The 26,532-nt window shown below is 43.2% G+C and overlaps 1 protein-coding gene across 3 annotated transcripts in view; it reads left to right on the forward strand.

Annotated features, from left to right (window-relative positions):
• Positions 1-22,861, forward strand: part of VOPP1 (VOPP1 WW domain binding protein) — a 114,772-nt gene extending 91,911 nt beyond the window's left edge. For all 3 annotated transcript variants that reach the window (XM_026501583.4, XM_048213000.2, XM_057304300.1), the window contains one exon: positions 20,338-22,861. In XM_026501583.4, coding sequence (XP_026357368.1) covers positions 20,338-20,528 — 191 coding nt within the window. In that variant the 3' untranslated portion in view covers positions 20,529-22,861. The remainder of the gene's footprint in view (positions 1-20,337) is intronic.
• Positions 22,862-26,532: the final 3,671 nt, after the last annotated feature.

Raw genomic sequence — 26,532 nt, forward strand, 5'->3', positions numbered from 1 at the left:
TTAAGAGAGCAAGGATAGTAATGTTAGGCAAGCTGTTAACACTGTAAGTTAGGTCAAAAAGCAATGATTGGCAGAAACTTCTCGGAAGAAGTTGGAGTAGGAAGCACAGAAAGTTTTCTCCTCACCTAGACAGAAGTTGCACTGACAGAGACTGTCTGATGGAACTCTGCAGGTAGACCCTTGAACAACACAGGTTTGAACTGTGCTGGTCCATTTATGTGTAGGTGTTTTGTTTTTCTTTCAATTAATACAGTACAGTTCTGTAAATGTGTTTTCTCTTCCTTACAATATTCTTGACTTTATTGTAAGAATGGCATCTATAACACACATAACCTACAGAACATGTGTTAATTGACAATGTTATCAGTAAGGCTTCCAGTCGGCAGTTGGCTATTACTAGTTAAGTTCTGAGAGAATCCAAAGTTATACGTGGATTTTAACTGTGCAGGTGGCCGGTGCTCCTCACTTTGGTGGTGTTCAAGGGTCAGCTGTTATATTGGAATTTTTAAGTCTTTTGAAAGCTTGTAACTTTTGGGGAAGACTTGGAGGTTCAATTGCTGTTAATTTGGTCAATTTCAGCTCTTAGCACAGTAGCAGCTGCCCATCCTCAACTCAGGTCACTTGATGGGCAGCCAAGCAGATATTCCTTGAGGAGCTTGTGCACAGCATGCAGGAGCAGAGTGGGAAAACGAACCCTGCCCTCCAAAACTGGGGGCTCTGCACTCTGATAGCTATCTGCTGCTACTGGTTAGAGAGGCAGGCAACCACCGCTGCACCTCCTCCAGCTGAAGTGACCTCCACGGAATTTAAATGGCCAGTGCCCTCCTCCCTGTCCCTTCATTTTGCAGTTTTTCTCCTTTCAGAGCCAGACAGTAAAGACTAGTATATTAAAAAACAACTGTTTATACAAAAAATTAGAACGTAACTGTACATCCCTGGGAGAAGACTGTAAGTTTATATCTCAGCCTGGTTCTCAGCAGAGACAGCCTACAACAATTAATTTTAAAAAATAAAAATAGTAGCAAAAACAGCAAACTCTGGGGAAAGAGGAGGATGTGATTTCCAGAGTTACCACATTATTACATTCAAATGTCCAGTGTTCAACAAAAAAAATCACAAATCATACAAAAAAATAAGAAAGTATGGCCCATTCAAAGAAAAAATTAAATCCACAGACTGTTCATGAAAAAGACCTAATGCCACATCTGCTAGACTATTCTTTAAAACATTTGTTTTAAAGATACTCAGAGAACTACAGGAATATGTAGAGAAAGTAAAGAAAATGACATAGTAACAAGTGGAAGTATCATTAAAGAGGTAACCTAAAAAGATGCCAACAAGAAATTCTGGAACTAAAAAGTACAATAAGTGAAATGAAAAATTCACCACGTGGATTCAAAGGCAGATCTGAACAAGCACAAGAAAGAATCAGCAAACTGAAGACAGGACAATAGAATTGATCAAGTCTGAGGAACACAAAGAAAAAAGATTGAAGAAAAGTGAACAGAGCCTGAAGGACTTGTAGGGCAGCATCAGGCAGACCAACGTTTGTATCATGGAAGTTTCAGAAGGAGAAGAGAGAGAAAAGGGGGCACAGAGAATATTAGAAGAAATAATGGTTGAAAACTTCCAAAATTTGATGAAAGACATGAATATAAACATCTAAGAAGCTCAACAAACTCCAAGAGGAACCCAAAGAGCCACATCAAGACACATTGTAGTCAATCTTTCAAAAGCCAGAGACCAAGAGAGAATCCTGAAAACAACAGGATCCTCAGTAAGAACATAGGCAGATTTCTCATCAGAAATTATGGAGGCCATGGGGTGCCTGGTGGCTCAGTCGTTAAGCATCTGCCTTCGGCTCAGGGCGTGACCCTGGTGTTCTGGGATCGAGCCCCACATCAGGGTCCTCCGCTAGGAGCCTGCTTCTTCCTCTCCCACTCCCCCTGCTTGTGTTCCCTCTCTTGCTGGCTGTCTGTCTCTCTGTCAAATAAATAAATAAAATCAGAAAGAAAGAAAGAAAGAAAGAAAGAAAGAAAGAAAGAAGGAAGGAAGGAAGGAAGGAAGGAAGGAAGGAAGGAAGGAAGGAAAGAAAGAAAGAAAGAAGAAAGAAGAGAAGAGAAGAGAAGAGAAGAAAAGAAAAGAAAGGAGGGAGGGAGGGGGAGGGGGAAGGGGAGGGGGGGGGAGGGGAGGGGAGGGGAGGGGAGGGGAGGGAAGGAACTATGGAGGCCAGAAGACAGTGGGCTGATATATTCAAGGTGCTAAAATAAAAAATCTGTCAACCAAGAATACTATATTGGGGCAAAACTTTCCTTCAAAAGTGAAGAAACTAAGACATTCCTAGATAAACGAAAGCTGAAGGACTTTGCAGCCAGTAGACTTGCCAGAAGTGCTCAAGAGAGTCTGGGAGGACGAAATGAAAGGACACTGGATGGTAACTCGAAGCCTGTGGAGAAATAATGCCTTGGCAATATAAAAAGTATTATATGGGCACCTGGGTGGCTCAGTCAGTTAAGCATTCAACTTCAGCTCAGCTCTTGATCTCAGGGTCCTGAGGTTGATCCCATGTTGAGCTCCCTGCTTAGTGGGGAGTCTGCTTGAGGATTCTCTCTCTCCCCCTCTCCCTTTGCCCCTCCTCCTGCTCACACACGGGCACTCTCTCACGAGCTCAAATAAATAAATAAATATTTTAAAGATAGTATTACTGTAGGGACGCCTGGGTGGCTCAGCTGGTTAAGCGTCTGCCTTCGGTTCAGGTCATGATCCCAGGGCCCGGGGATCGAGTCCTTCATCGGGCTCCCTGCTCAGCGGGGAGCCTGCTTCTCCCTCTGCCCCTCCCCCTGCTTGTGCTCGCTTGCTCTTTCTGACAAATAAATAAATATTTTTTTAAAAAAAGAAAGTATTATTGTAACTTTTGTTTGTAATGTACTTTTTGTTTTCTGTATTATTTAAGAGACTAATACATTTAAAAAAAAATGATTGGGCACCTGAGTGGCTCAGGGGGTTAAGCGTCTGCCTTCAGCTCAGGTCATGATCCCAGGGTCCTGGGACTGAGCCCTGCATCAGGCTCCCTGCTTCTCCCTCTCCCCCTTCCTGTGCTCTCCTGCTCTCTCTCTGTCTACTAAATAAATAAAATCTTTAAAAAAACTTTAAAAAATAAAGAAAAAATGATTATAAGTGCAAAAGCTAATATTAATGTAACATTGGTTTATAACTCCAAATCTTGTTTTCTATGAGACTTAAGAGACTAATGCATTTAAAATAAATATTGGTTTATGTTTGGACACACAACATATGAAGATGTAATTTTGTGACATCAGCCACTGCAAGGGGAGGGGCAAAACTGTAAAGGAGCAGCATTTGTGTATGTTATTGAAGTTAAATTCAAATTACAGTGTCTTTATATTAGAATGTTAGTGTATGTAACTTCCATAGTAACCACAAAGATAGGTATAGAATATGCACAAAAGGAAAGGAGAAAGGAATTAAGCATTTCACTACAAAAAAATAAACTAAAAAAAAAATGGTAATGCAGGAGATGAGGGACAGAAAAACTATAAGCATATAGAAAACAAATAGCATAATGACAGAGGTAAGTCCTTCCTTCTCAGTAAATACTTTTAATGAACTAAACCCTTCAATCAAAAGAGATTGGGAGAATAGATAAAAACACATGATCCAACTATGTGCTGTCTACAAGAGGCTTTTTTTTGGATCCAAAGACACAAACAGGTTGAAGACGAATGAAGGAAAGGTATTCCAGTACTAAAAGAGAGCAGAGGTGGCCATATTAATATCAGACAAAATAAACTTTAAATCAAATAAGGTAGTAAGAGACAAAGAACATTATATATTTAGGAAGAATTCAATACAGCAAAAACTGACAGAATTGAAGGGAAAAATAGCCAGTTGTACTATTATAGTTGGAGAATTCAACTATCAAAAATGGATAGAAAAGTCAGAAGCTAAGGACATAGAGGACTTGAGCAAAATAAACCAACTAGATCTAACAGACACAGAACACTTCACCCAACAACAGAGTATGTATTCTTCTCAGGCACATGGAACATTTTCGAGGACGGACTGCATATTAGGCCACAAATTAAGTCTCAATAGATTAGCAAAATATATATCATACAAAGTATCTTTTCTGACCACAACAGGATGAAGTCAGAAACCAATAACAAAAGGAAAAGTGGAATATTCGCAAAATTCTGAAATTAAACAACACACTATTAAACAACCAGTGGATCAAAAAAGAAATCACAAGGGAAATTATTAAGACATAATAATAGGGGAATAATTGAGAATACTTAGAGACAAATGAAAACAAAACACGTCAAAACTTACAGGACAATGCAAAAGCAATGCTAAAAGGAGGAGGAAATTTGTAGCTGTAAACACTTAGATTAAAAAACAAGAAAGACTTCAAATCAGCAACCTAAATTTATAACTTAAGGAACTAGACAAAGAAGAACAAACCAAACACAAAACTAGCAGAAAGAAGGAAATACTAAAAATAAAAACAGAGATAAATGAAATAGAGAAGAAAAATAATAGCACAAATCAACAAAACAGGAAAATTGGTTCTTCGAAAAGATCAATAAAATTGACAAAACTTTACCTAGATGGACTAAGAAAAAAGAGAAGGCACAAATTACTAAAATCAGAAAAGTAGGAACATTTCTACCAATTCTACAGAAGTAAAAAGGATTATAAGAGAGTATTGTGAACAGCTGCACATCAGAAAATTGGATTAACTAAATGAAATGGGCGAATTCCCAGAAACACACAACCTACCAAAACTAAATCACAAAGAAATAGAAAATTTGAATAGACCTATAACTACTAAGGAGATTGAATGAGTAATCAGAAAAATGATATGATCTTATATATAGAAAATTCTAAAGATTTGACAAAAAAAAAAAAAACCACACACAAAAAAAACCTTTTAGATATAATAAATGAATTCAGCAAAGTATCGGGAAACAAGTCAACACAAATATCAGTTAAATTTCTATACATGTGCAGTGAACAATCTGACAAGGAAATTAAACAGTTCCGTTTACAGTAGCAGTACAACATAAAGTAGGGATTTAACTAAGGAGGTGAAAGTCTTGTACAGTGGAAACTATAAACATTGCTGCAAGAAATTTTAAAAGCTCCATTTGAATAAATGGAAACTGATCTCATGCAAGAAATTTTAAAAGCTCCATTTGAATAAATGGAAACTGATCTGATGTTCATGGATTGGAAGACTTAATATTGTTAAAATGTCAATGTCACTACTACCCAAAGCATTCTACAGAGTCTAGGCAAACCCTATCAAAATCCCAATGATGTTTTTTACAGAAATAGAAAAACCCATCCTAAAATTCATATGGAATCTCAAAGGACACTGATTAGCCAACAGTCTTGAAAAGTAGACGATAATTGGAGGATTCATACTCCCTGATTTCAGAACTTACTAAACAGCTACCTTAAAACAGTGAGGTATTGGCATAAAGACAGATAAGCAAACCAATGGAATAGAATAGAGAGCCCAATAATAAACCCATGCATATTTGATCAAATTACTTTTAGCAGACATGGCAAGGCCATTCGATGGGCAAAGGACAGTCTGGTCAACAAATTATGCTGGGAAAACTGGAAATCCCTATGCAGAAGAATGAAGTTGAACCCTTACTTACACTGTGTACAAAAATTAACTTAAAATGGATCAAGGACTTGGGGTGCCTGGATGGCTAAGTTGGTCTCTTGACCTCAGGGTTGTAAGTTCAAGCCCCATATTGGATATAGAGATTACTTGAAAATAAAATCTTTAAGGGGTCCCTGGGTGGCTCAGTCAGACCTCCAACTCTTGATCTCAGCTCAGGTTTTGATCTCAGGGTCATGAGTTCAAGCCCCATTTTGGGCTCCATGCTAGGTATGGAGACTACTTAAAAAATTAAAGAATATCTTAAAAAATAAATTGACCAAGGACCTAAATGTAAGACCTAAAACAATAAAACTCTTAGAAGAAAACAAGGATGGGGCACCTGGATGGCTTAAATAGCTAGGCATCTGCGTTCAGCTCAGGTCATGATCTCCGGATCCTGGGATCAAGCCCCACATGGGGCTCCCAGCTGGCTCAGCAGAGAGTCTACTTCTCCCTCTCCCTCTGCCTCTCCTCCTGCTTTTATGCTCTTTCTTTCTCTCTCTCTCAAATGAATAGAATCTTAAAAAAAAAAAAAAAAGAAAGAAAACAAGGACAAAAGTATCACAGCAGTGGATTTGGCAATGATTTCTTGGATATGACTCCAAAGGTCAGAGTAATAAAAGAAAAAAAATAGGCAAGTTGGACTTCATGAAAATTTAAATATTTTATGTATCAAAAGACACTATCATATACCCACAATAGAAAATATTTGCAAACCATATTTGATAAGCAATTAATATCTAGAATATATAGAGAACTCCTAAAACTCAACAACAACAACAACAAAAAAAACCCCAACCAAACAACCCTATTCAAAAATAGGCAATGGACTTGAATAGACATTTCTCCAAAGAAGATAAACAAATGGCCAAAAAGCACATGAATACAAGGTCAACATTACTAATCATTAGGGAAATGCAAATCAAGACTACAAGATAACCACCTCATACCCACTAAGATAGGTACTGTCAAAAAAGCAGAAGATAAGTGTTGGCCAGAATGTGGAGAAATTGGAACCCTTTTGCTCTGTTGGTGGGAATGTGAAATAGTGCAGCCACTATGGAAACAGTATGTCAATTCCTAAAAACTAAAAATATAATTGCCATCATATACGATCCAGCAGTTTCACTTCTGGGTATATACCCAGGAGGATTGAAAGCAGTTTCGAAGATATACTTGTACACCCAAATTCATGGCAGCATTATTCACAATTACTGAAACATAGATGTTACACAAGTGCCCAGTGACAGATGAACGGATAAGCAAAATGAGGCATGTACACACACATACACAATGGGATATTAATTTAGGAAGGAAAGAACTCCAAGTGAAATAAGTCAGTCACAAAAGGACAAATATTGTATGATTCCACTTACACAAGGCACTTAGAGTAGTCAGAATCATAAAGGCAGAAAGTATTTTGGTGGTTGCCCAGGCTAGAGAAAGGGAGTAATGGGGAGTTACTGTTAAAGGATATAGAGTTTCACTTTTACAAGATGGAAAGAGTTATGGGGACATATCACAGTGATGATTGCACAAGAATGTGAGTATATTTAATATCACTGTATTGTAAACTTAAAAATGGTCAAGGTGGTAAATTTTAGGTTATGTTTATTTGCAACACAAAAAGTGCAAAACAAAACAAAAAATGAGTATCTCAGTAGATGCTGAAAAAGCTGTTGATAAAATTTGGTAAAATTCAGTATAAATCCCTTATCAAAACTCTTTCAAAACCGTTAACATACTGTAAACTATTAATGTAGCCAGCAATGTAAGGCTTTTTCTTAATATAATAAAGATTAAGAGTGTATGTTCCTTGAGGGTCCTGGAAGGCAAGGATCAAGTCCTCAACGATATACCCAGCTGTGCCTTTTGAATGGGAATGTTCAGTAAGGATGAAGTAAATTTGTGCTCTGGACCTGCTGCCGACATCATCTTTAGTGCAACAGTGGAAGTATCCCCATTTAAAACTTAGAGTATTTAGTATCATCAATATTTAACATTGTTCTAGAACTTCTGGCTACAGTATTTACATGAATGATGATATTTAACCATTGGGAAGGAGAAACAAAACTATTTCTATTTGTAAACAATATATCATTATATTCTAGGGAATGAACTGAAAAATATTTTTAGTAGCCGAGACAATTTAGCAAAATAAATAGATACAATATAAGAAGAAAGAAAGGGGCAAGTAATGAAGGAGGGGAGAGTTGCCTATTGATCGTGAAAATGCTCTCTGCAAGAAATTTGTTCTGGTATTTCTGGCAGCAACTAACACACACCCCAATTTTTAAGAGTTATCTCTTGTGATAAAAAGTCACAAAGAGGGAGGCTCCTGGTTTAACTCCGTGGTTTAGCAGCGTGCAGGCACTCACGCGCCTTCCTTCCGAATACGCCGCCCACCTCAGCTCACTCTTAGCTACTTCAGCTCACTTGCTGCAGGATGGATTCCTTGTTTCTTACAGACCCGCATCTATGAAACAGGAATAAATGATCTCATAGTATTAATGCAGGGCTTGAATACTGGTTTCCTTCCTCACTTCTTACATGGTGGTACTTTGTCAGAGTCAGGCCAGCGGATTGCTCTCCCCAAACCCAGCCTGTACTTACTTGTCTTAGAGTTTTATTTTCCCTCATTTTAATCTCTGTTTCCGTTTCAAACCATTCTCTTTGACAAGAGAAGAAGATACTGTTTTTCTCTTGGCCATTTCTTTTCCTTCTGAATCTTCTTTATCCTCCTTGCACACATTTTTAAAAGGTTCTTTTTTCTTCAGTTTTGTGCCAACCCTTAGCTCCATTGGGCTTTATTTTACCTGGTTCCGTTCTGGTGATAAGTTCACTTCAGTTTTGTTCTTTGGAATCAGTCACACTGGCTTGGTTTGCAACCTTTGAAAGTGTTATCATTGTGCTCATTTGTGATCATAGAGTTGAAATTTCACAATAATATGCTTTGGATTCCAGAGTTATGTGCCATAGAATCATGTATACATTTGGGGGGACATTTTTGAAATTATCTCTCTCAAGCCTGTGGACACAGACCTGTTCTTGCCTGGCTTTCTCCCTGTGGTTTTCACACGTGTGATGGAGTGCTCCAGCTGCCTCTCCCCTCAACCAGTCAGATCAAGTCCATCTCCTCAGTTTCCCTTCTCTGTGGGAGGCTGAATGGTCAGCCAGTCAGTGTCTTGTCAATTGAGCAGAGATCTGGCTAACGTCTCTGTGTGAGCTGGCACCTCCGCCTGGCCAGGTGCTCTGTGAGAGTCCGTCCTCTGTCTCTGCTGCCCTCCTGCCTACACCACAGTCTTTCCAGCATGTTCCATCCCTGTGTTTGCCAAGTGTTTGCACCTAAGGGCTTATGTTCCTGGCAAATACATAATTTATCTACCTCTTATCTGTTCTGTTTCCAGTATTCCAAGTGACTCTCCATCTTCAATATTTCAATCTTATTCTTCTAATTCACAGCAATATCCAGAGTTGTGACTGTTAACATAAAAATGCCAGTTAAATTGGACACACTTGCCAATGTATCTCATTATTCTCCAGTGTGAGTGGCCATGATGCACAGATGTTATAGACACACCCACGGCCCATCTCTGGTACAAAGACCACAGCCCACCCTGCTGTCATCTGTGATAGGGAGTTGAGGTCCTCTTTCAATGCCTCTGTCCTCAGGAGTGATGGGCAGGGTTGGTGCAGGCTTGCTGGGCTGGGACAGCCTGTTCTTCCTGTCGTATCAGAAATTGGTGTGCCTCAGAGGAGGGGAAAGATGGCGGAGGAGTAGGGGACCCTATTTCAACTGGTCCTCTGAATCGAGCTGGATATCCTGAACACCCACAAAATCAGCCTGAGATGTAAGAAGATACATCTGGATCTCTGCAAACAGAACATCTCCGGTGTTTGGTCTCGTGGTATGAAGTGGGAGCCGAGAGTCTGAAGATAAACGGAAGGGGGAGGGAGCCGCCGTGCTCGTGTGCTGGGTAGGCAGAAGCCTCCCGTGCTGGGGAGCGGGCTGGACTAGAAACCGGTAGCAGCGGGGAAACCAGACAAACCTGGAGCTCGGGAGCGCACGTGTGGCTGGCAGTTTTAGAAGCACAAAGGGCAGAGACCTGCCAGCCCTGGGAGCAAGGACTGGGAGAGCGGCTGTGGGGCACACAAATCAGGACACTGTGGGGTTTTTAGCAGCACCGACAGAAACAGAGTTACAGTGGCCAGGAGAGTCAGTGAAGAGCAGACTGCAATCTCTATTCTGAGACAGAGGCTTGGATAATGTCACTGCTTCTCTGACTCTCAGAAGAGTCACAGAAAGCCGCCAGGGAAAACCCTGAGAGAACAAAAGCCCCCCAAAAAACAGTTCTCACTGTGCGCATCCCCCCCCCACACACAGGGGGAAGGACAACTCTGCCCAAATGGGGTTGCCTGAATACCAGCGCAACAGGCCCTTCCCCCAGAAGGCAGGCTGAAAAAACAAGAGGCCCACATCCCTAAGGACCGTATAAAACAGGTGCATCTTGTTGGGTCCTGGTCAATAATTTGGACTCTGTACTTCCCCGCAACCACACCTCATCAGAATAACAAAGAGGAGGAACCTCAACAAAGGAAAGAAACAGAGACTGTGGCCTCTGCCCCAGAACTAATGGATATGGATATAACCAAAATATTAGAAATGAATTTCAGAGTATCAATTATCAAGATGATGTATAGGCTTGAGAAAAATATTAACAAAAATATAGAATCTCTAAGGCCTGAAATGAGAACGAATCTAATGGAAATTAAAACTGCTATGAATGAAATGCAGTCTAAACTGGATGCTCTGACAGCCAGGGTAAATGAGGCAGAAGAACGAATTAGTGAGTTAGAGGATGAGATGATAGAAAAGAAGGAAAAAGAGCTGGCATGGGAAAAAATCCAATTTCAAGAAAAAAAGCTACGGGAGATTACTGACTTAATGCAACGTTCCAGTGTCAGAATTATCGGGATCCCCTAAAGGGCGGAGAAAGAGAGAGGTCTAAAAGAAATATTTGAACAAATTGTAGCTGAGAACTTCCCTAATCTGGAGAAGGAAACAAGAATTCATGTCCAAGAGGCAGAGAGGACCCCTCACAAGATCAATGAGAACAGACCAACACCACAACATATAATAGTACAATTTGCAAGTCTTAGATCCAAGGAAACAATCTTGAAAGTGGCCAGGAGGAAGAGAATCCTCACCTGCAGAGGGAGGAACATCAGAATAACATCAGACCTGTCTACAGAGACCTCGCAAGCCAGAAAGGGGTTGCAAGACATATTCAGAGCAGTAACTGAGAAGAACATGCAGCCACGGATCCTTTATCCAGCAAGGCTGGCATTCAGAATGGATGGAGAGACAAGGAGCTTCCAAGCCTGGCAGAAACCGAAAGAATATGTGGCCACCAAGCCAGCCCTACAAGAAATATTAAGAGGAGTTCTATAAAAGTAGAGTGATACAGAAGTTTACAGAGACAACCTATAGAAACAAGGATTTCACAGGCAACATGATGACATTAAAATCATATCTCTCAATAATCACTCTCAATGTGAATGGCCTAAATGCACCCACAAAATGACACAGGGTTGCAGATTGGATAAAAAGACATGACCCATCCATATGTAGTCTACAAGAGACTCACTTTGAACCTAAAGATACATCCAGACTGAAAGTGAAGGGATGGAGAACCATTTTTCATGCCAACAGACCTCAAAAGAAAGCTGGGGGAGCAGTTCTCATATTAGACCACTTAGATTTTCAGCTAACGACTGTAGTTAGAGATACAGAAGGACACTATATTATTCTTAAAGGGTGGATCCAAAAAGATGTTCTAACAGTATAAATATCTATGTCCCCAACAGGGGAGCAGCCAACTACAGAAGCCAACTGTTAATCAGAATAAAGAGACATATAGATAATAATGCGTTAATAGTAGGGGACCTCAACACTCCAGTCTCAGCAATAGACAGATCATCTAAGCAGAAAATCCACAAAGAAACGAGCTGTGAATGACGCACTGGACCAGATGGACCTCATAGATACATACAGAGCATTCCACCCTAAAACAACAGAATACTCATTCTTTTCGAATGCATATGGAACATTCTCCAGAATAGACCATATCCTGGGTCACAAAACAGGTCTCAACCGATACCAAAAGACTGAGATTATTCCCTACATATTCTCAGACCACAGTGCTTTGAACCTGAAACTCAATCACAAGAAAAAACTTGACAGAAACTCAAACACTTGGAAACTAAGGAACATCCTGCTTAAGAATGTTTGGGTAAACCAGGAAATTAAAGAAGAACTTAAGCAATTTATGGAAACCAATGAGAAGAAAAACACATCGGTCCAAAACCAATGGGACACTGCAAATGTGGTCCTAAGGGGGAAATACATAGCCATACAAGCCTCACTCAAAAGGATAGAAAAATCTAGGGGCGCCTGGGTGGCACAGTGGTTAAGCATCTGCCTTCGGCTCAGGGCGTGATCCCGGCATTATGGGATCGAGCCCCACATCAGGCTCCTCCGCTATGAGACTGCTTCTTCCTCTCCCACTCCCCCTGCTTGTGTTCCTTCTCTGGCTGGCTGTCTCTATCTCTGTCAAATAAATAAATAAAATCTTTAAAAAAAAAAAAAGGATAGAAAAATCTAAAATGCAGTCCTTATACTCACACCTTAAGCAGCTGGAGATGGAACTGAAGAATAGGCCTAAGCCATGCATGAAAAGACAACTGATTAAGATTAGAGCAGAGATCAATAAATTAGAAACCCAAAATACAGTAGAGCAGATCAACAAAACTAGAAGCTGGTTCTTTGAAAGAACTAATAAGATTGATAAGCCACTGGCCAGAATTATTCAAAAGAGTAGAGAAAGGACCCAAATTAATAAAATTACGAATGAAAGGGGAGAGATCACAACTAACACTAAGGAAATAGAAACAATCATTAGAAACAATAGTTTCTAATCAACAACTATATGCCAACAAATTAAGGAAACTGGAAGAAATGGATACCTTCCTGGAAACCTATAAACTACCAAGACTGAAACAGGAAGAAATCAACAACCTAAATAGACCAATAACCAGTGACGAGATTGAAGCAGTGATCAAAAACCTCCCAAAAAACAAGAGTCCAGGGCCTGATGGTTCCCTGGATAATTCTACGAAACATTCAAAGAAGAAATAATACCTGCTCTCCTAAAGCTGTTTCAAAAAATAGAAACAGAAGGAAAACTTCCAAACTCATCATAAAGGAGAATTACAGACTGATATTCCTGATGAATATGGATGCCAAAATTCTCAACAAGATCCTAGCTAATATGATCCAACAGTACATTAAAAGGATTATCCATCACAACCAGGTGGGACTCATCCCTAGGATGCAAGGGTGGGTTCAACATTCACCATTCAATCGATGTGTTAGAACACATTAATAAGAGAAGAGACAAGAATCATATGGTCTTCTCAATTGATGCAGAAAAAGCATTTGACAAAATACAGCATCGTTTCCTGATTAAAACCCTTCAGAGTGTAGGGATAGGGGGTACATTCCTCAATCTCATAAAAACCATCTATGAAAAGCCTACAGCAAATATCATTCTCAATGGGGAAAAGCTGGAAGCCTTTCTCTTAAGATCAGGAACATGACAAGGATGCCCACTCTCGCCACTATTATTCAACATAGTACTAGAAGTCCTTGCAACAGCAATCAGTCAACAAAAAGGGATAAAAGGTATCCAAATCGGCAAAGAAGAAGTCAAACTCTCACTCTTTACAGAGGACATGATCCTTTATGTAGAAAACCCAAAGACTCCTCCCCCAAATTACTAGAACTCATACAGCAATTCAGTAATGTGGCAGGATACAAAATCAATGCACAGAAATCAGTTGCATTTCTATACACTAACAATGTGACTGAAGAAAGAGAAATTAGGGAATAGATTCCATTTACAATAGCACCAAAACCCATAAAATATCTCAGAATAAACTTAACCAGAGAGGTAAAGGATACTCAAGAAACTACAGAATATTGATGAAAGACATGAAGAAGACACAAAAGGATGGAAAAACATTCCATGCTCATGGACCAGAAGAACAAACACAGTTGAAATGTCTATGCTACCTAGAGCAATCTACACTTCCAACGCCATCCCAATGAAAATAACAGTGGCATTTTTCAAAGTGCTGGAACAAACAATCCTAAAATTTGCATGGAATCAGAAAAGACCCCGAATCGCCAAGGAAATGTTGAAAAAGAAAAACAAATCTGGGGGCATTACGTTGTCCAATTTCAAGCTATACTACAAAGCTGTGATCACCAAGACAGCATGGTACTGGCACAAAAACAGACACATAGATCAATGGAACAGAACACTGACTCCAGAAATGGACCCTCAACTCTATGGTCAACTAATCTTTGACAAAGCAGGAAAAAACATCCCATAGAAAAAAGACAGTGTCTTCAATAAATGGTGCTGGGAAAATTGGATAGCTCTATGCAGAAGAACGAAACTTGACCACTCTCTCACACCATACACAAAGATAAACTCCAAATGGATGAAAGACCTCGATGTGAGACAGGAATCCATCAAAATCCTAGAGGAGAACGTAGGCTGTAACCTCTTCAACATCGGCCACAGCAACTTCTTTCATGACACGTCTCCAAAGGCAAAGGAAGCAAAAGCAAAAATGAACTTTTGGGACTTTATCAAGATAAAAAGCTTCTGCACAGCAAAGGAAACAGTAAACAAAATAAAGAGGCAACCCATGGACTGGGAGAGGATCTTTACAGATGACACTACAGATAAAAGGCTGGTATTCAAGATCTATAAAGAACTTCTCAAACTCAATACCCAAGAAACAAATAATCAAATACAAAAATGGGCAGAAGATATGAACAGACAGTCTTCCAATGAAGACATACAAATGGCTAAGTGACACATGAAAAAATGTTCAATATCATTAGCCATCAGGGAAATTCAAATCAAAACCACATCGAGATAACACCTTACACCAGTTAGAATGGCAAAAAATTGACAAAGCAAGAAACAACAAATGTTGGAGAGGATGTGGAGAAAGGGGAACCTTCTTACATTGTTGGTGGGAATGCAAGTTGGTGCAGCCACCTTGGAAAAAGGTGCAGAGCTTCCTTAAAAAATTAACAATAGAGCTACCCTATGACCCAGCCATTGCACTACTGGGTATTTACCCCAAAGATACAGATGTAGTGAAAAGAAAGGCCATATGCTCCCCAATGTTCATAGCAGCATTGTTCACAATAGCCAAACTGTGGAAGGAGCTGAGATGCCCTTCAACAGATGAATGGATAAAGAATATGGGGTCCATATATACAATGGAATATTTCTCAGCCATCAGAAAGAATGATTACCCAACATTTGCATCAACATGGATGGAACTGGAGGAGATTATGCTAAGTGAAATAAGTCAAGCAGAGAAAGACCATTATCACATGGTTTCACTTATTTGTGGAACATAAGGATTAGCAGGGAGATCATTAGTGGAAGGAAGGGAAAAATGAAGGGGGGGTAAACAGGGGGAGATGAACCACGAGATACTATGGACTCTGGGAAACAAACTGAGGGTTTTAGAGGGGAGGGTGTGGGGGGATGAGCTAGCCCAGTGAAGGGTATTAAGGAGGGCACATATTGCAGGGAGCACTGTGTTATATGCAAACAATGAATCATGGAACACTACATCAGAAACTAATGATGTACTGTATGGTGACTAACATATCATAATGAAAAAAAAGAAAAAAGAAAAAAAAAAGAAATAGGTGTGCTTCATGAAACTGCCAAGTGTGCCCAGCACAGTATAACAGAGGCAAAATCCAAAGCAACATCACCATTCATCCCTCTTCAGTCATCCCTCTCATATTTATGGAATATCACAAGGCATGTGCTGTTCTGGACTCTGAGGGTTCCAAGATGAATGAGCCTATCTTCATGTGCAGAAAGCTCACAAAATTATACTGTTCTGGATGCCAGGAAGCCAGGGTACCTAATCCAGCAAGGAAGGGAGTGCTAGGCAGTGAGAGGTAGCTTCCTGGAGTTGGTGATTCTGATCTGAAACTTGAAAGATAAATGGGAATTAGCCAGACAAGGAGCCAGGAGGAGGTGGTGTGGAGATGGAGGAGTGGTCTGCATGTGGAACAACTAGGAAACGCTGTCTGGTGAGGGTCAGGGGAGAGGTGAGCAGGATACAAGCAACTAGGTTCTTTTTGGGAGGCAAAGAATAAGGCAGGACAATAAGGAAGAAGACTGAAACAGCTGAGAACCTGATTATGGACAATGTTATCCCTCATAAGGGAACTTAGCTTATAGTCAGTCCCACGAGTGAACTGGTGAATAGGATTACCCCAACCAAAAGTGAGAATAAAGACAGGAAGTCTGAGTCATGGGGAAACGGATCAGCTGTGTGTCTGCTGCACAGTGTTTAGGAGACCTGGCTACGCCTTGAGGAGCAGCCTGGCTGGAGGAGATGGATGTGGGAAGGCAGGCTATGGGGTCCGATTAAACTGAGAAGACAGGCAGTAGGTAGACTGAAAGCGGTACCGATACTCATCAGTGTGAACTCCGAGTGGGGCCTAATTATAGACACACGGAAGCTCTTGGGAATTGTGACGTCCTGGGGCTGGTAACCTTTCCATCTCTTGGGCCACATGATCTTCAGGCTGTCTCCACCTCTCCCTGAATTTCCACTCTATTCTCTGCTACCAGCCAAATTCTTCTGCATCTTGAGAAAAGATTGGCCCAGCTCATCCATTCAGAAGTTACTGGCCAGTCCACGCAGTTGAGTGGTGGCAGGGTCATTGTTAAGAAGGCTTGCCTGCCGGACCACCCTTCAGCATAGGTGGGGTAGTTCTTAGGAGGAGCTATTGTCCACTGACGTCTTTAAGCTCTTCTTACTCATCTTTGCTGAATCTAGAGTTCCTTCTCAAATCATGCTAAGACTCTCAATGAGAAAAGAGATGATGGCATTAAAGAATGGAATGACTTGTGTTCTCTGGACACAAGATGGTGTGCTAGGGATGAGTGCAGCTGAGGTGGAAGTCTGTTATGACAGGTCTTAGTCAAGCCCTTCATTTTTGGTTGGAGCTCAGAATGTAGGCCCATTATGTCACCAGTCTTCTCTGGTTTTCCCATCCCTTTCTAGCCTGAACTTCTTCTCCCAGCTTATCACCCTATCGTGAGAAACACTCCTGTGTTCAGATCCTGGTGCTTTCAAATATTAGCTATGTGTCCTTGGCAAGTTACTTCGTCTTCCTGAGCCTCAGTGTCTTCAACATAAAATTGTGGGGTGCCTGGGTGGCACAGTCAGTTAACTGTCCAGCTCTTGGTTATGGCTCAGGTCATGATCTCAGGGTCATGAGATCGAGCCCCGTTGTCAGGCTCCATGCTCAGTGGGGAGTCTGCTTGAGATTCTCTCTTCCTCTCCTTCTGCCTCTCCTGTTCATGCTTGCTCTCTCTCAAATAAATAGATAAATCTTTAAAAAAAAGAGTATGTATACGATTCTATCTGATCTCATTCCTGTCCCCTAACTGTCCCCATTCCATACCCATATAATATGTGTGTATACCCATGTAACACAGATTGGCATTATAGACACTTATTAATACTTGAGGAAATGGAAGAGGCCGTTGTTGTGTGGCTGCCATTGTTTTACTCACTTCTCCAGATCCTTTCCTCTTTGTCTAGTGTAGAAACAGTCTTCCTGTAACTCCAGCTTCTTCATAGAGTCCTCTGTATGTTTTCTTTCTCTAACTGGACCATCTGCCATGAACCTTCCATCCTGAAGGGCTAGCTCTGTTCTCCCACGTTCTACCCCCATAGGGTAAGGAGATGCCGCTGGCATCCCTTTGGTGCCTGGCTTCCACTCTTGTTCATAAATCCCTATCACATTGAATCCCATACCAGTGGGCCCTGTCACCCCTTGTCACTATTTTGCTACTGTCTGTGGCCATCTCTTCTTTGAGCATTTTGGAATCTGCTCAAATAACCCACCACCCCGATTCATTCCATATAGAGGTTGTGTGCTCTGGGCACCCTGGTCCTCCTTCCCGCACAACTGTGGGTTCCCCCTGCTACTCCTCAGAGCCGATGCCTCCGTGCATTCAACAGAACGAGTTGGTGTCCTCTTGTGCTCCAGGCTCTTTGCCAGCCAGTGGGGTGCAAATGTTGAACCAGACTTAGGTCCCTCCCTCATTGAGCTTATATTCTTCCCTAGACAGCCTTTCTCTTTCCTATAAATGTGTGTTCCTACACCCTGTAAACAATCTAGATTATTTCCCATCCTTAAAAACACATCTTTCTTCTTCCTGCATCCCTTTTAGCTACTGCCTATCCCCTCATGTGGTCTTCTCCTTCCTTTCCCTGAATAGATTTTTTCCCACTGCTGTGGGTGCCTACCACTGTAACAAAACTACTGATGAGAAATCCCAAATACCATATCCATTGAAAATTTGCTGTTCTTATTTTGTCCCCTGTTGGACATTGTAGAGACCCAATCACTTCTTCCTGAAAAACTCTCCTTTCCCTTTGCTGCCATGACACCACCCCTCCTTCGCTGTTTCGTATTTCTCCCAAGTCTCCTTTGAAGTCTTCTCCACCACCTTACACGCTTGGTGTTCTTTTCCTGACTTGAATGTTGTCTTTCCTGCAGTTCTCTCCTTAGCCGTCTTTTCTCCCTCCCTGCACACTTCCTGCGTGGTTTTAACCACACCCATGTTTTTGTCCCCACTTTTACAGGAGAGTCCTGAAGCTGCCTCAGCTCCAGAAGGCCCAGCGTGGAGTTTTCATTGCCCTTACCCTGAACCCTTTCTTTCCCCTGCACCCCTCTTTCCTTGTATCCCCTCTCTTTTTTGTTGGGCCCTTTTATCGAAGCCATAAACCAGGGTCTTTTCTAGTCAGACCTCTTCTCTATCCTCAAGTATTTCACAGTGAATTGGTCCCCAGGGCCTTTTGGTTATTCCCCCTGAATATGTCTCCTTCTCTCCTTCTCTCATAGTCAGGACTTTGATGATGTCTTTTCCAAACTACTGCCTTTTTTTTTTAATCTTTAAGTAACTTTTTGTTTATATAAAATGTACAGGGACCAGAGATAAATAAATCATAATCTCTGCCCTTGGGAAACTCATGGTCATGGCTGGTCACGGGCTTGTAAGCAAATGCATCCCAAGGCAGTGGGAGGGTGCACAGACGGGGCAGCAGGTGCCGTGTGCTGGGCCGTACAGGGTGAGATGAGGCGGCGACAATAAAGGTGGCATTTGTGGCTGATTGCTCTCCTGCTTCACACCCTGGAATGCTTTTCTGGCCTTAGGTTTCTTATTCTGTCCTTCAGCACATTCGTAGATTTCCAAGATCTGACACGTGCCAGGTTTGCGATATCTTACACAGGTTGGTGGGCGTCTTTCTAGCAATCTGACCTTTATTCAGTTAAACTGTGCCAAGATACATTTGAAAAAAGGGAAAAAAAAAAAAAAAAGCCTTAACCAGGACACATACAGGATGACTTCTTTGACACCCCAAGTATCTTTCTGGGTTAAATGAGGCCTGACTCAAATAGACCTGAGTCTACCCACAAAATTAGCTTCGCCTGGGACACACCCAAAGCTCACAGCTTTGTTTTTTTTGATTCTCTATTTATATGTCCAGAACTCTGTAGTGTTCTCAGCATGATCAGAGTAATAAGCAAATCTAAAAAATAGACTCTAAAACAGCATCTCAAAGTTCCTATCCATTAAAATGAGAGTTACGACTAGATCTGGGCAGGGTGGCCAGCTTGTTCCCTCCTCACCTTCTTTATTTCTGGACGCCCGCTCCCATGTCCTACACCCCAGCCTGAAGCAGGGGGTCAGCCTGCATCTTACAGCCTCGACCGTGGAGAAGAGCGTCTCCTCCAACAGCGCCAAAGGCAAATAGAGGTTCCGTAGATGCATCAGCCCACCCTTCTGCATTTGCGCCCATTGTCTGTGAACTTGGGCTCACCTGGATGACAGGTATCCGCCACCCTGAAAAAATGTTAACCCAGCCAATGGGAATGGAGGCCATACTTGAGAAATGTGCTTCAGCAAACTGTGTTCTCAAAGGGCTTGTGGCAACAGTCAGGGAACCAGGGTCCTCTTCCAGCTCTTCCAGAGAGCTGTAGATTGGCTTACCTTACCATGGCCCTGGTTTTCTTCACTTGGAAGTGGGCACAGCCCTCTCTGTTGGTAATTTTTTCAGCACACAGTTCTCCAGCTCTTTGCGGGCCTCCTTGGTGTATCACTCAGGCTTTGGATTTGCGACGTCAGAGCCCCATGCCTACTCTGCCTGATCCTGTAATGTCCGTCCTGTCACTTAGCCGCCCTGCTGAGTTTTTGTGTGCCCTTTCAGCCAGCTGCACCCACTAGAGCACAGGCTCCATGAGGCTAGGGACTCACGTATGGCTCCGGCCTGTTACCATGTCCCGGGTGCCCCACTACGTCCGGGCATTTGGCCCTCAATACATGTCAGCGGAGTGAATGATTGGGGTGCTGGTCTCCACAGCCCCTTCAGCCTGACACTGCTCTGGGTGTGACGGGCAGTGGGTTTTTTCTGCTGTGTTCACATCTGTTCATCTGTCTTTTCAGGAGCCCAGCAGCCGGGGCTGCCGTATTACACCGACCCTGGAGGACTAGGGATGAATCCTGCCGGAAATCCTGTGGCGATGGCTTTCCAGGTCCAGCCCAGCTCACCCCAGGGAAGCACAGCCTACCCTCCCCCTCCTTCTTACTGCAATACGCCCCCACCCCCGTATGAACAGGTGGTGAAGGCCAAGTAGCCGGGGCGCTGCCCAGCACCTGCCTGTGCGACCTCACAGGGGAACAGGGAGGGGCGCTTTCCCTCCACCTCTCTGTCCCCATCAATGTTCGCTTCCAGGAATTGTCTTCTGAGCCACTAAGGGCAAATTCCTCTTTGATATCTTCAAAGCAAGCACAGCTCCCTTTCAAGTTTTCTGTGGAGGACCAGTATTTGAATTTATCCTGTGTCTCCTCTGTTGCTTCTGTTTCTGGTGTAATCTGAGCTCTGGCAGAGTGTGGACAGTCCCCAAGGGTTGACACCTTAGATCCTCAGGGGAGAAACTAAGGAGGAGGAGCCAAGGCAGGGCCCATGTGTGCAGGTGAACACAGGTGAGCACAAGGAGAGGACTGTCCTTCCAGGCACACAGCAGGCAGCTCACAGAAATGAGGCCCCACAGGGTTCACTCTGAGCCCCTCGTCCTGTCAGTCTTCCTCTTCGAGAAGCTGTTAGACTGTGGTGTAGAAGCCTGTTAGCACTTTCTATCTGCATCCCTTCCTGAAGATGAGCGAGGCTTCCCTTCTGCATGGCCAGGGCTGGGAGAGGGCTGTGCACATGGAGGAGATGAAGACCCAGGTGAGGTCAAGTTGGATGTCTACAGTTACCTGACCGCCACCAAGGAAAGATGGGAAATTGATTCCTGCGTCAAACTGGGACATTGCATTTTATGAACTCTTCATCTGACTTGGCAAAAATAAAATGTTCCCCCGTTTTTAGTGAGTTTGTGGAAGCTCAACAGAGTCCCGTCCTTTAAGGTCAGACTGAGAACGTCAGCAGCTGTCTGGCCTTTGTTCACGACCAGAGGTGTCCATGCCCTCCCCCGCGGCAGCCCTGGCGGTGGTCGTGATGGCACTTTCAAAGCAGAGAGGCACATCTGGCCGGGAAGTCACGTCAGCCCCTTGGAGAGAGGTGTCCCTGCAGGGTCTGGCCAGCGGTGTTGAGCCTGGGGCAGCAGGCCAGGCCAGTGGCTTGTTTGATCTCAGCAGGTGTGTGTGTGTGTCAGGCTCTGAAGAGGAAAAGCTTGTTGAAAATGAGACAGGAATGCAAAGTCCCAGGACTGCAGGAAGAATGTCCTCAAAGAGTACTGACAACTGAATCACACTTAGAATAGAAGATGTGGTTGGAAATGCAGACCCTGGCTAAGAAACCTGTCTCAGCCTGGGGTTGAACGAGACATCACCGGGTTGTAAGGATGCTGTTCCTCTGCGGTCAGCAATGCTGGTAGTGCAGTTAAACCCAGACTGAGACCTGGCCGCTCGTGTGTAGGAAGACAGAGCACCATAGCCAAGGTGGGTGGGTCCCTGTGTGTGCAGTAGTGGGGGCTTGTTTTTGTAATAAGTAATTGGAGCCTCTTGACAAACTCACTCATTGAACTCGAGCATCAGAACATCTCACTGCAGGGGATGCTGAGTGTTTCCGTTCCCCAGACCAGGAGTCTGGGTGTCCCTCTTCTACTGGGATATCTATGTAGGTACGGGTGAGGAAGCAGGATAGGACGGCAGCGACTGCTCAGACTTCCCTTCCTGTAAAGGTGGAGAGTCTGCAAGCCTCCCAGGAGATTCCGCAGCAGATGCTTGGAGCCAAACAAAAACCGTCGGACGCGCGGTTTATGAACACAGATGCAGCTGCTGGTGTCTCCAGCCACCCTCCGCGACCCCGAGCTCCTGTCCTGACCGCAGTACCTCCCCACACCCTTGTCCTCGACTCAAATGAGACAACAAAGCACAATGTTTGCTGTTTACAACCAAGGACAACAACGTGGGTCCAGAAGCCTCCTCTTCTTCCAGGCCATTTGTTTTGCATTTTTGACTTAAACTTCTCCTTTCACTTTTTTTGTTTTCAATAAGCAGCACAGGCTCAGCCGCCCCTGGAATTGGATCGGGTGCACTTGAATAAGCACGCAAATGTCCATGACTAAACATTGTTTATCTTTTGCTAGCAAATTATCTCAGAGACTGAATGATTTAGGTAGTGCTCAACAATTTTGTATTCCATGTTTATGAAGATAAATTTTCTTTTCCCTTGAACCTGGGCGAGAACCCTGCTACCGTGAACACTGATCCCGTGTGTAGAAATTCCACCTGTGGTGACATTTCCTGGCCATTCTCATTCCATCTGTGCTGACGTGGACTGTGTCCCCCTCCTGGAGCAAGTCCAGCTCCTGGTGTGTTAAACTCTTAGAGAGTCAGTGATTAGGAGTAAACTGGGAGCAGATCTGTGCATGTTTTTTCTCTGCAACATTTGGCTCATTTCTCTTTTTTCTCTTTTGATAGGGTCCCATTTCCTATGTGTGCAAAATAAAAATAAATTTGGGCACGTGCTTTGATTGTTTTGCTGGGATGTGGGAAAGAGGGTGGAGATAAGGTTTCTAATGAGGAAAGGATACAGTGGGTCAGGAGTTCAGCCGGGTGGGGGTGGGGTGGAGTAAGAGCACTGGGAATGAGAGGCCGGCAAAGAACGTAAGGAACAGTTGGTTCACCAACACGTTTTAAAAATGTAGCTACAGAAAAAATAATCTGAAGCTAGTAGAAAGAAGTGTTAATTAGATAAACTCACAGGTAACACTGTCATTAGTTGTCCAGAGCGCCTGGATCTGCTTCCATAGATAGGTGAGCCTTGATTTTAAAAATGCAGCTCTCCAGGCCGCGGGTGGCTCAGTCGGTTAAGCACCCTACTCTTGATCCCCGCTCAGGTCTTGATCTCAGGGTCCTGAGTCCAAGCCCTATGTTGGGCAGTGTAGAGCCTGCTTAATAGAAAGAAAGGAAGGGAGGGGAGGAGGGGGAGGGGGGAGGGAAGGGGAGGGAAAAGAAAAGAGAAAAGAAAGAGAAAAAACAAAAATACAGCTCTGCTGGGTCAAAAACTATTTCTCTCACAGATCTGTTGAAGGATAAAACGGCTACAAGCTGCACTTTAGATGAATCCCTCATGGAGATAGTATTTATAAAGAAGCGTTTTATCTAAAAACAGGACAGGAAATAAGCCAGAAGAGGTCAAGCAGCTTCCTCTGGTGAAGTCAGGGCTAATTTACACACTTTACCTAATTTACAGGACACCCCACCAGGTTATCAACTTCCCCCAGCGAAGTGGAAGCAGTCTTATTTACAAGTCAAAGCTCATGACTTGAGATGGCAAACAGTTACTGAGTGTTTACTTTTATCTGCTCCTCCCAAATTTCACTGAACTTCAAGAAATCTGTAATGGTTCTCAAGGCAGAAAAGGTACAAGAATAGAAATTCTGAGTAATTCTGAAATAGAAGATGGCAGGTAGGGTTGATCGATAGAGAAGATGAAGCTGAAATGTTCAAGAAGGTGGCTGGGGAGGTGAGAGCTTCACAAAAACTCCACAGGGAGGCCAGCAAGTGCAGGGGGCAGGCCTGGGAACGGGGCATATGCCAGGGTGTCGACCTGTGGGTGTTCTGGAGAACAGCTATGCCAGGGGTGCCGTGTTCTCTGCCCCTGGCTCCCAGGTAGGGGGGGCGGCTAAGTGCTGGAACTAATAACCCTGCAGCCTGCTCTCTCAAAGAGGGGATGTTCTGCATTGTAAGGTGTCGGCAGGTGAGCTACTGGTATCATTGTTTAATTTTTAAAAGCGAGTTAAGCATTTTCTAATGTATCGGTCAATTAAAATAAGTATTTCCTGATGTATCAGTCAATTAAAACATTCATAAGCTGGGCCGCATCCCTTTCCCGCAGCCCCGGATGCAAGGTCATAGAGAGATCCCTGCAAAGTGGAAGCTCAAGGACCTGTGAGAAATCACGGCCCAGTCACCAGCGCCACAGATCTTTCCTCTGGGACCAGAGGAAAGATCAGCCGAGCCCTCTCCTGACCGGCACCGCCAGCCTTTCCACCCGGCCGGCCAAGCATCTCCCAGCTGAAATGATCCTTAATTGTTTGAGTTCTCAACTTCTAATATTCTTTGAATGCCAGAGATGACAGCACGAATTAGACATGAGGGCAAACCACATGGGCCTAACCACCCGTTGTGGTTTCATGGCGAGACTGTGGGCTCTGAAGATGGACAGCCTTGCTCCAGTCCTGAGTCTACTGTTGGTTGGCTGTGTGTCTTCAGACAAGCAACGTAAGTTTCAATCACTCAAATGATCTCAAGTCTGTTTCCTTGACTATAAAATGGGAATTACACTACCTGTTGCTTGAACCAGGCACATTTGTGGATATTCAACCAATACTTAAAGTCCTCTGTTCTCCCTCATTGCACGCTCCTTGAGCAAGAGAAGCTGAAGCACAGTGGGAGAGAAAACGAACTCTCACCTAATCCTTTGCCCGTCTGTCAGCAGAGGAGACCCGGGCTGCAGGGGAGAAAATCTGAATACCTCCTCCTTGCATTTCCTGTCTTTCCGACCCCGATTACGTAAAGGTGGGTAACAAATGGTGTGTGCTGCTCAACAATGAGTGTCTTCCCCACCGTTTATTCAAGATGACATTGGCGAGCACCTGCAATAAGCCGTGAATCGTAAGCAATATTTTTGTATGTTTCTATTACTTTGGGTATTTCTTTTGCTGTCTCCGATCGCCCCACAACTTTCTACTGTACTGTTCCTGTTTGGGATTGGCTGTCTTGAACTATCCAGGAAGGATCCTGCTGCACTCCTGGGCACAAAGCCCTCTTAACATGCTGTGGGGGTGCAGGGATGGTTATCAATTCACGTCCCTCCCCATTACCACCCTTGAAGAAGGTCAAAGGAGGCAGTTCTTGTGCTGGTCCCAGGAGTGTGACGAGGGGGGAGCTTCACTCCATCTCTTTCCAACAGTAACAGGAAGCTAGAGAGGGCTGCTTTTGTCTTTTGCTCTGGACTCTGGAAATCACAGACAGTCCCTCAGTCCTGAAACCATTTGCCACAGACCTGGTACTCATTGTACAGGAACAGGAGACTGACAACAACCTTGTGCCTTTGAACTGTGCCTGGACACAAGCCCTTACAAACAATTCTTCATGTTTTTTGGAAGAAAGGAATTTTACATTTTGCTTTAAAGTTTACAAGGAGAAATGCTTTTAGATGGATAGTCTAGACCAGCACCATCCATCAAGAACATACTGTGAGCCAAACATGTTATATTAAATTTTCAGTAGCTGTTCATTAAAGAGAAAAAAGGGAAATTTATTTTCATCATTTCAACCTGTAACAATAGAACATTCATTTTTTAAAGATGCTAACACTCTTTTTTTCCACACTGTCATCAAAATCCAGTATGAATGGTGCGCTCACTGGCACAGTCTCCACCTGGAGCATCGCATCTCCAGTGTGCGGCAGGGGCTACTTTATTGGACAGCGTGGGGCAAGGCTGTGTAAGAAACTGTTCAGCTCTTATGTTCTTGCTGGTTATTTACAACATAATCCAGTAAGGTTAAAAAATTAGGTTAATTATAAAAAGGTTGAAGGTAAAATTCAACCTCCTGTGACATAGTTTGCAACTTTTAGTGAACCAACACAATTCTCTCGATATCTGATATTACAGATCCCTGTAACGACACAGCTATAAGTCAGGCTTGGGAGGTCAGTGTTTTTGCTTCTTGGCGCTTGGTCGGCTGTGCATGAGGGTTGTTGCCTTCCGTTGCAGCTCACTCTCTCATTCCAATGTCCAAAGGTGCTGCATGGTTAGTCCTGAAGTAGCATCGAGCTGCTAAGAAGTACCCAGGAGACAGGTTTAGCAGGGCCCCAAAAGTGCTTCTAAAATCACGTGTTCCTGGTCTGGTAGATGATGCTAGGGACCAGCCCTGAGGCCTCCTTTCCCAAATGTGTGCCCAGACACAAGCCTGTCACTCCTTTGGTTCGCACCAAGTTCTCCAAGGAAACCCAGATGTGTCTGGAAGGAGCAGGTTGTTATCTGCAACTGAAGGTAGGACAAGGCAATAGTTCCTTCACTTCATGCTTGTCATTGTCTGGAAGAACTTTCCAGTGTGACATTGTGGATGCACAAAGAGATGTAAGATAAAATTGCAGAAATCGTGCCCTCTAGTCAGAGTCCT

The sequence above is a fragment of the Ursus arctos genome, unplaced genomic scaffold (assembly GCF_023065955.2).
Source record: "Ursus arctos isolate Adak ecotype North America unplaced genomic scaffold, UrsArc2.0 scaffold_3, whole genome shotgun sequence".
Classification (NCBI taxonomy): domain Eukaryota; kingdom Metazoa; phylum Chordata; class Mammalia; order Carnivora; family Ursidae; genus Ursus; species Ursus arctos.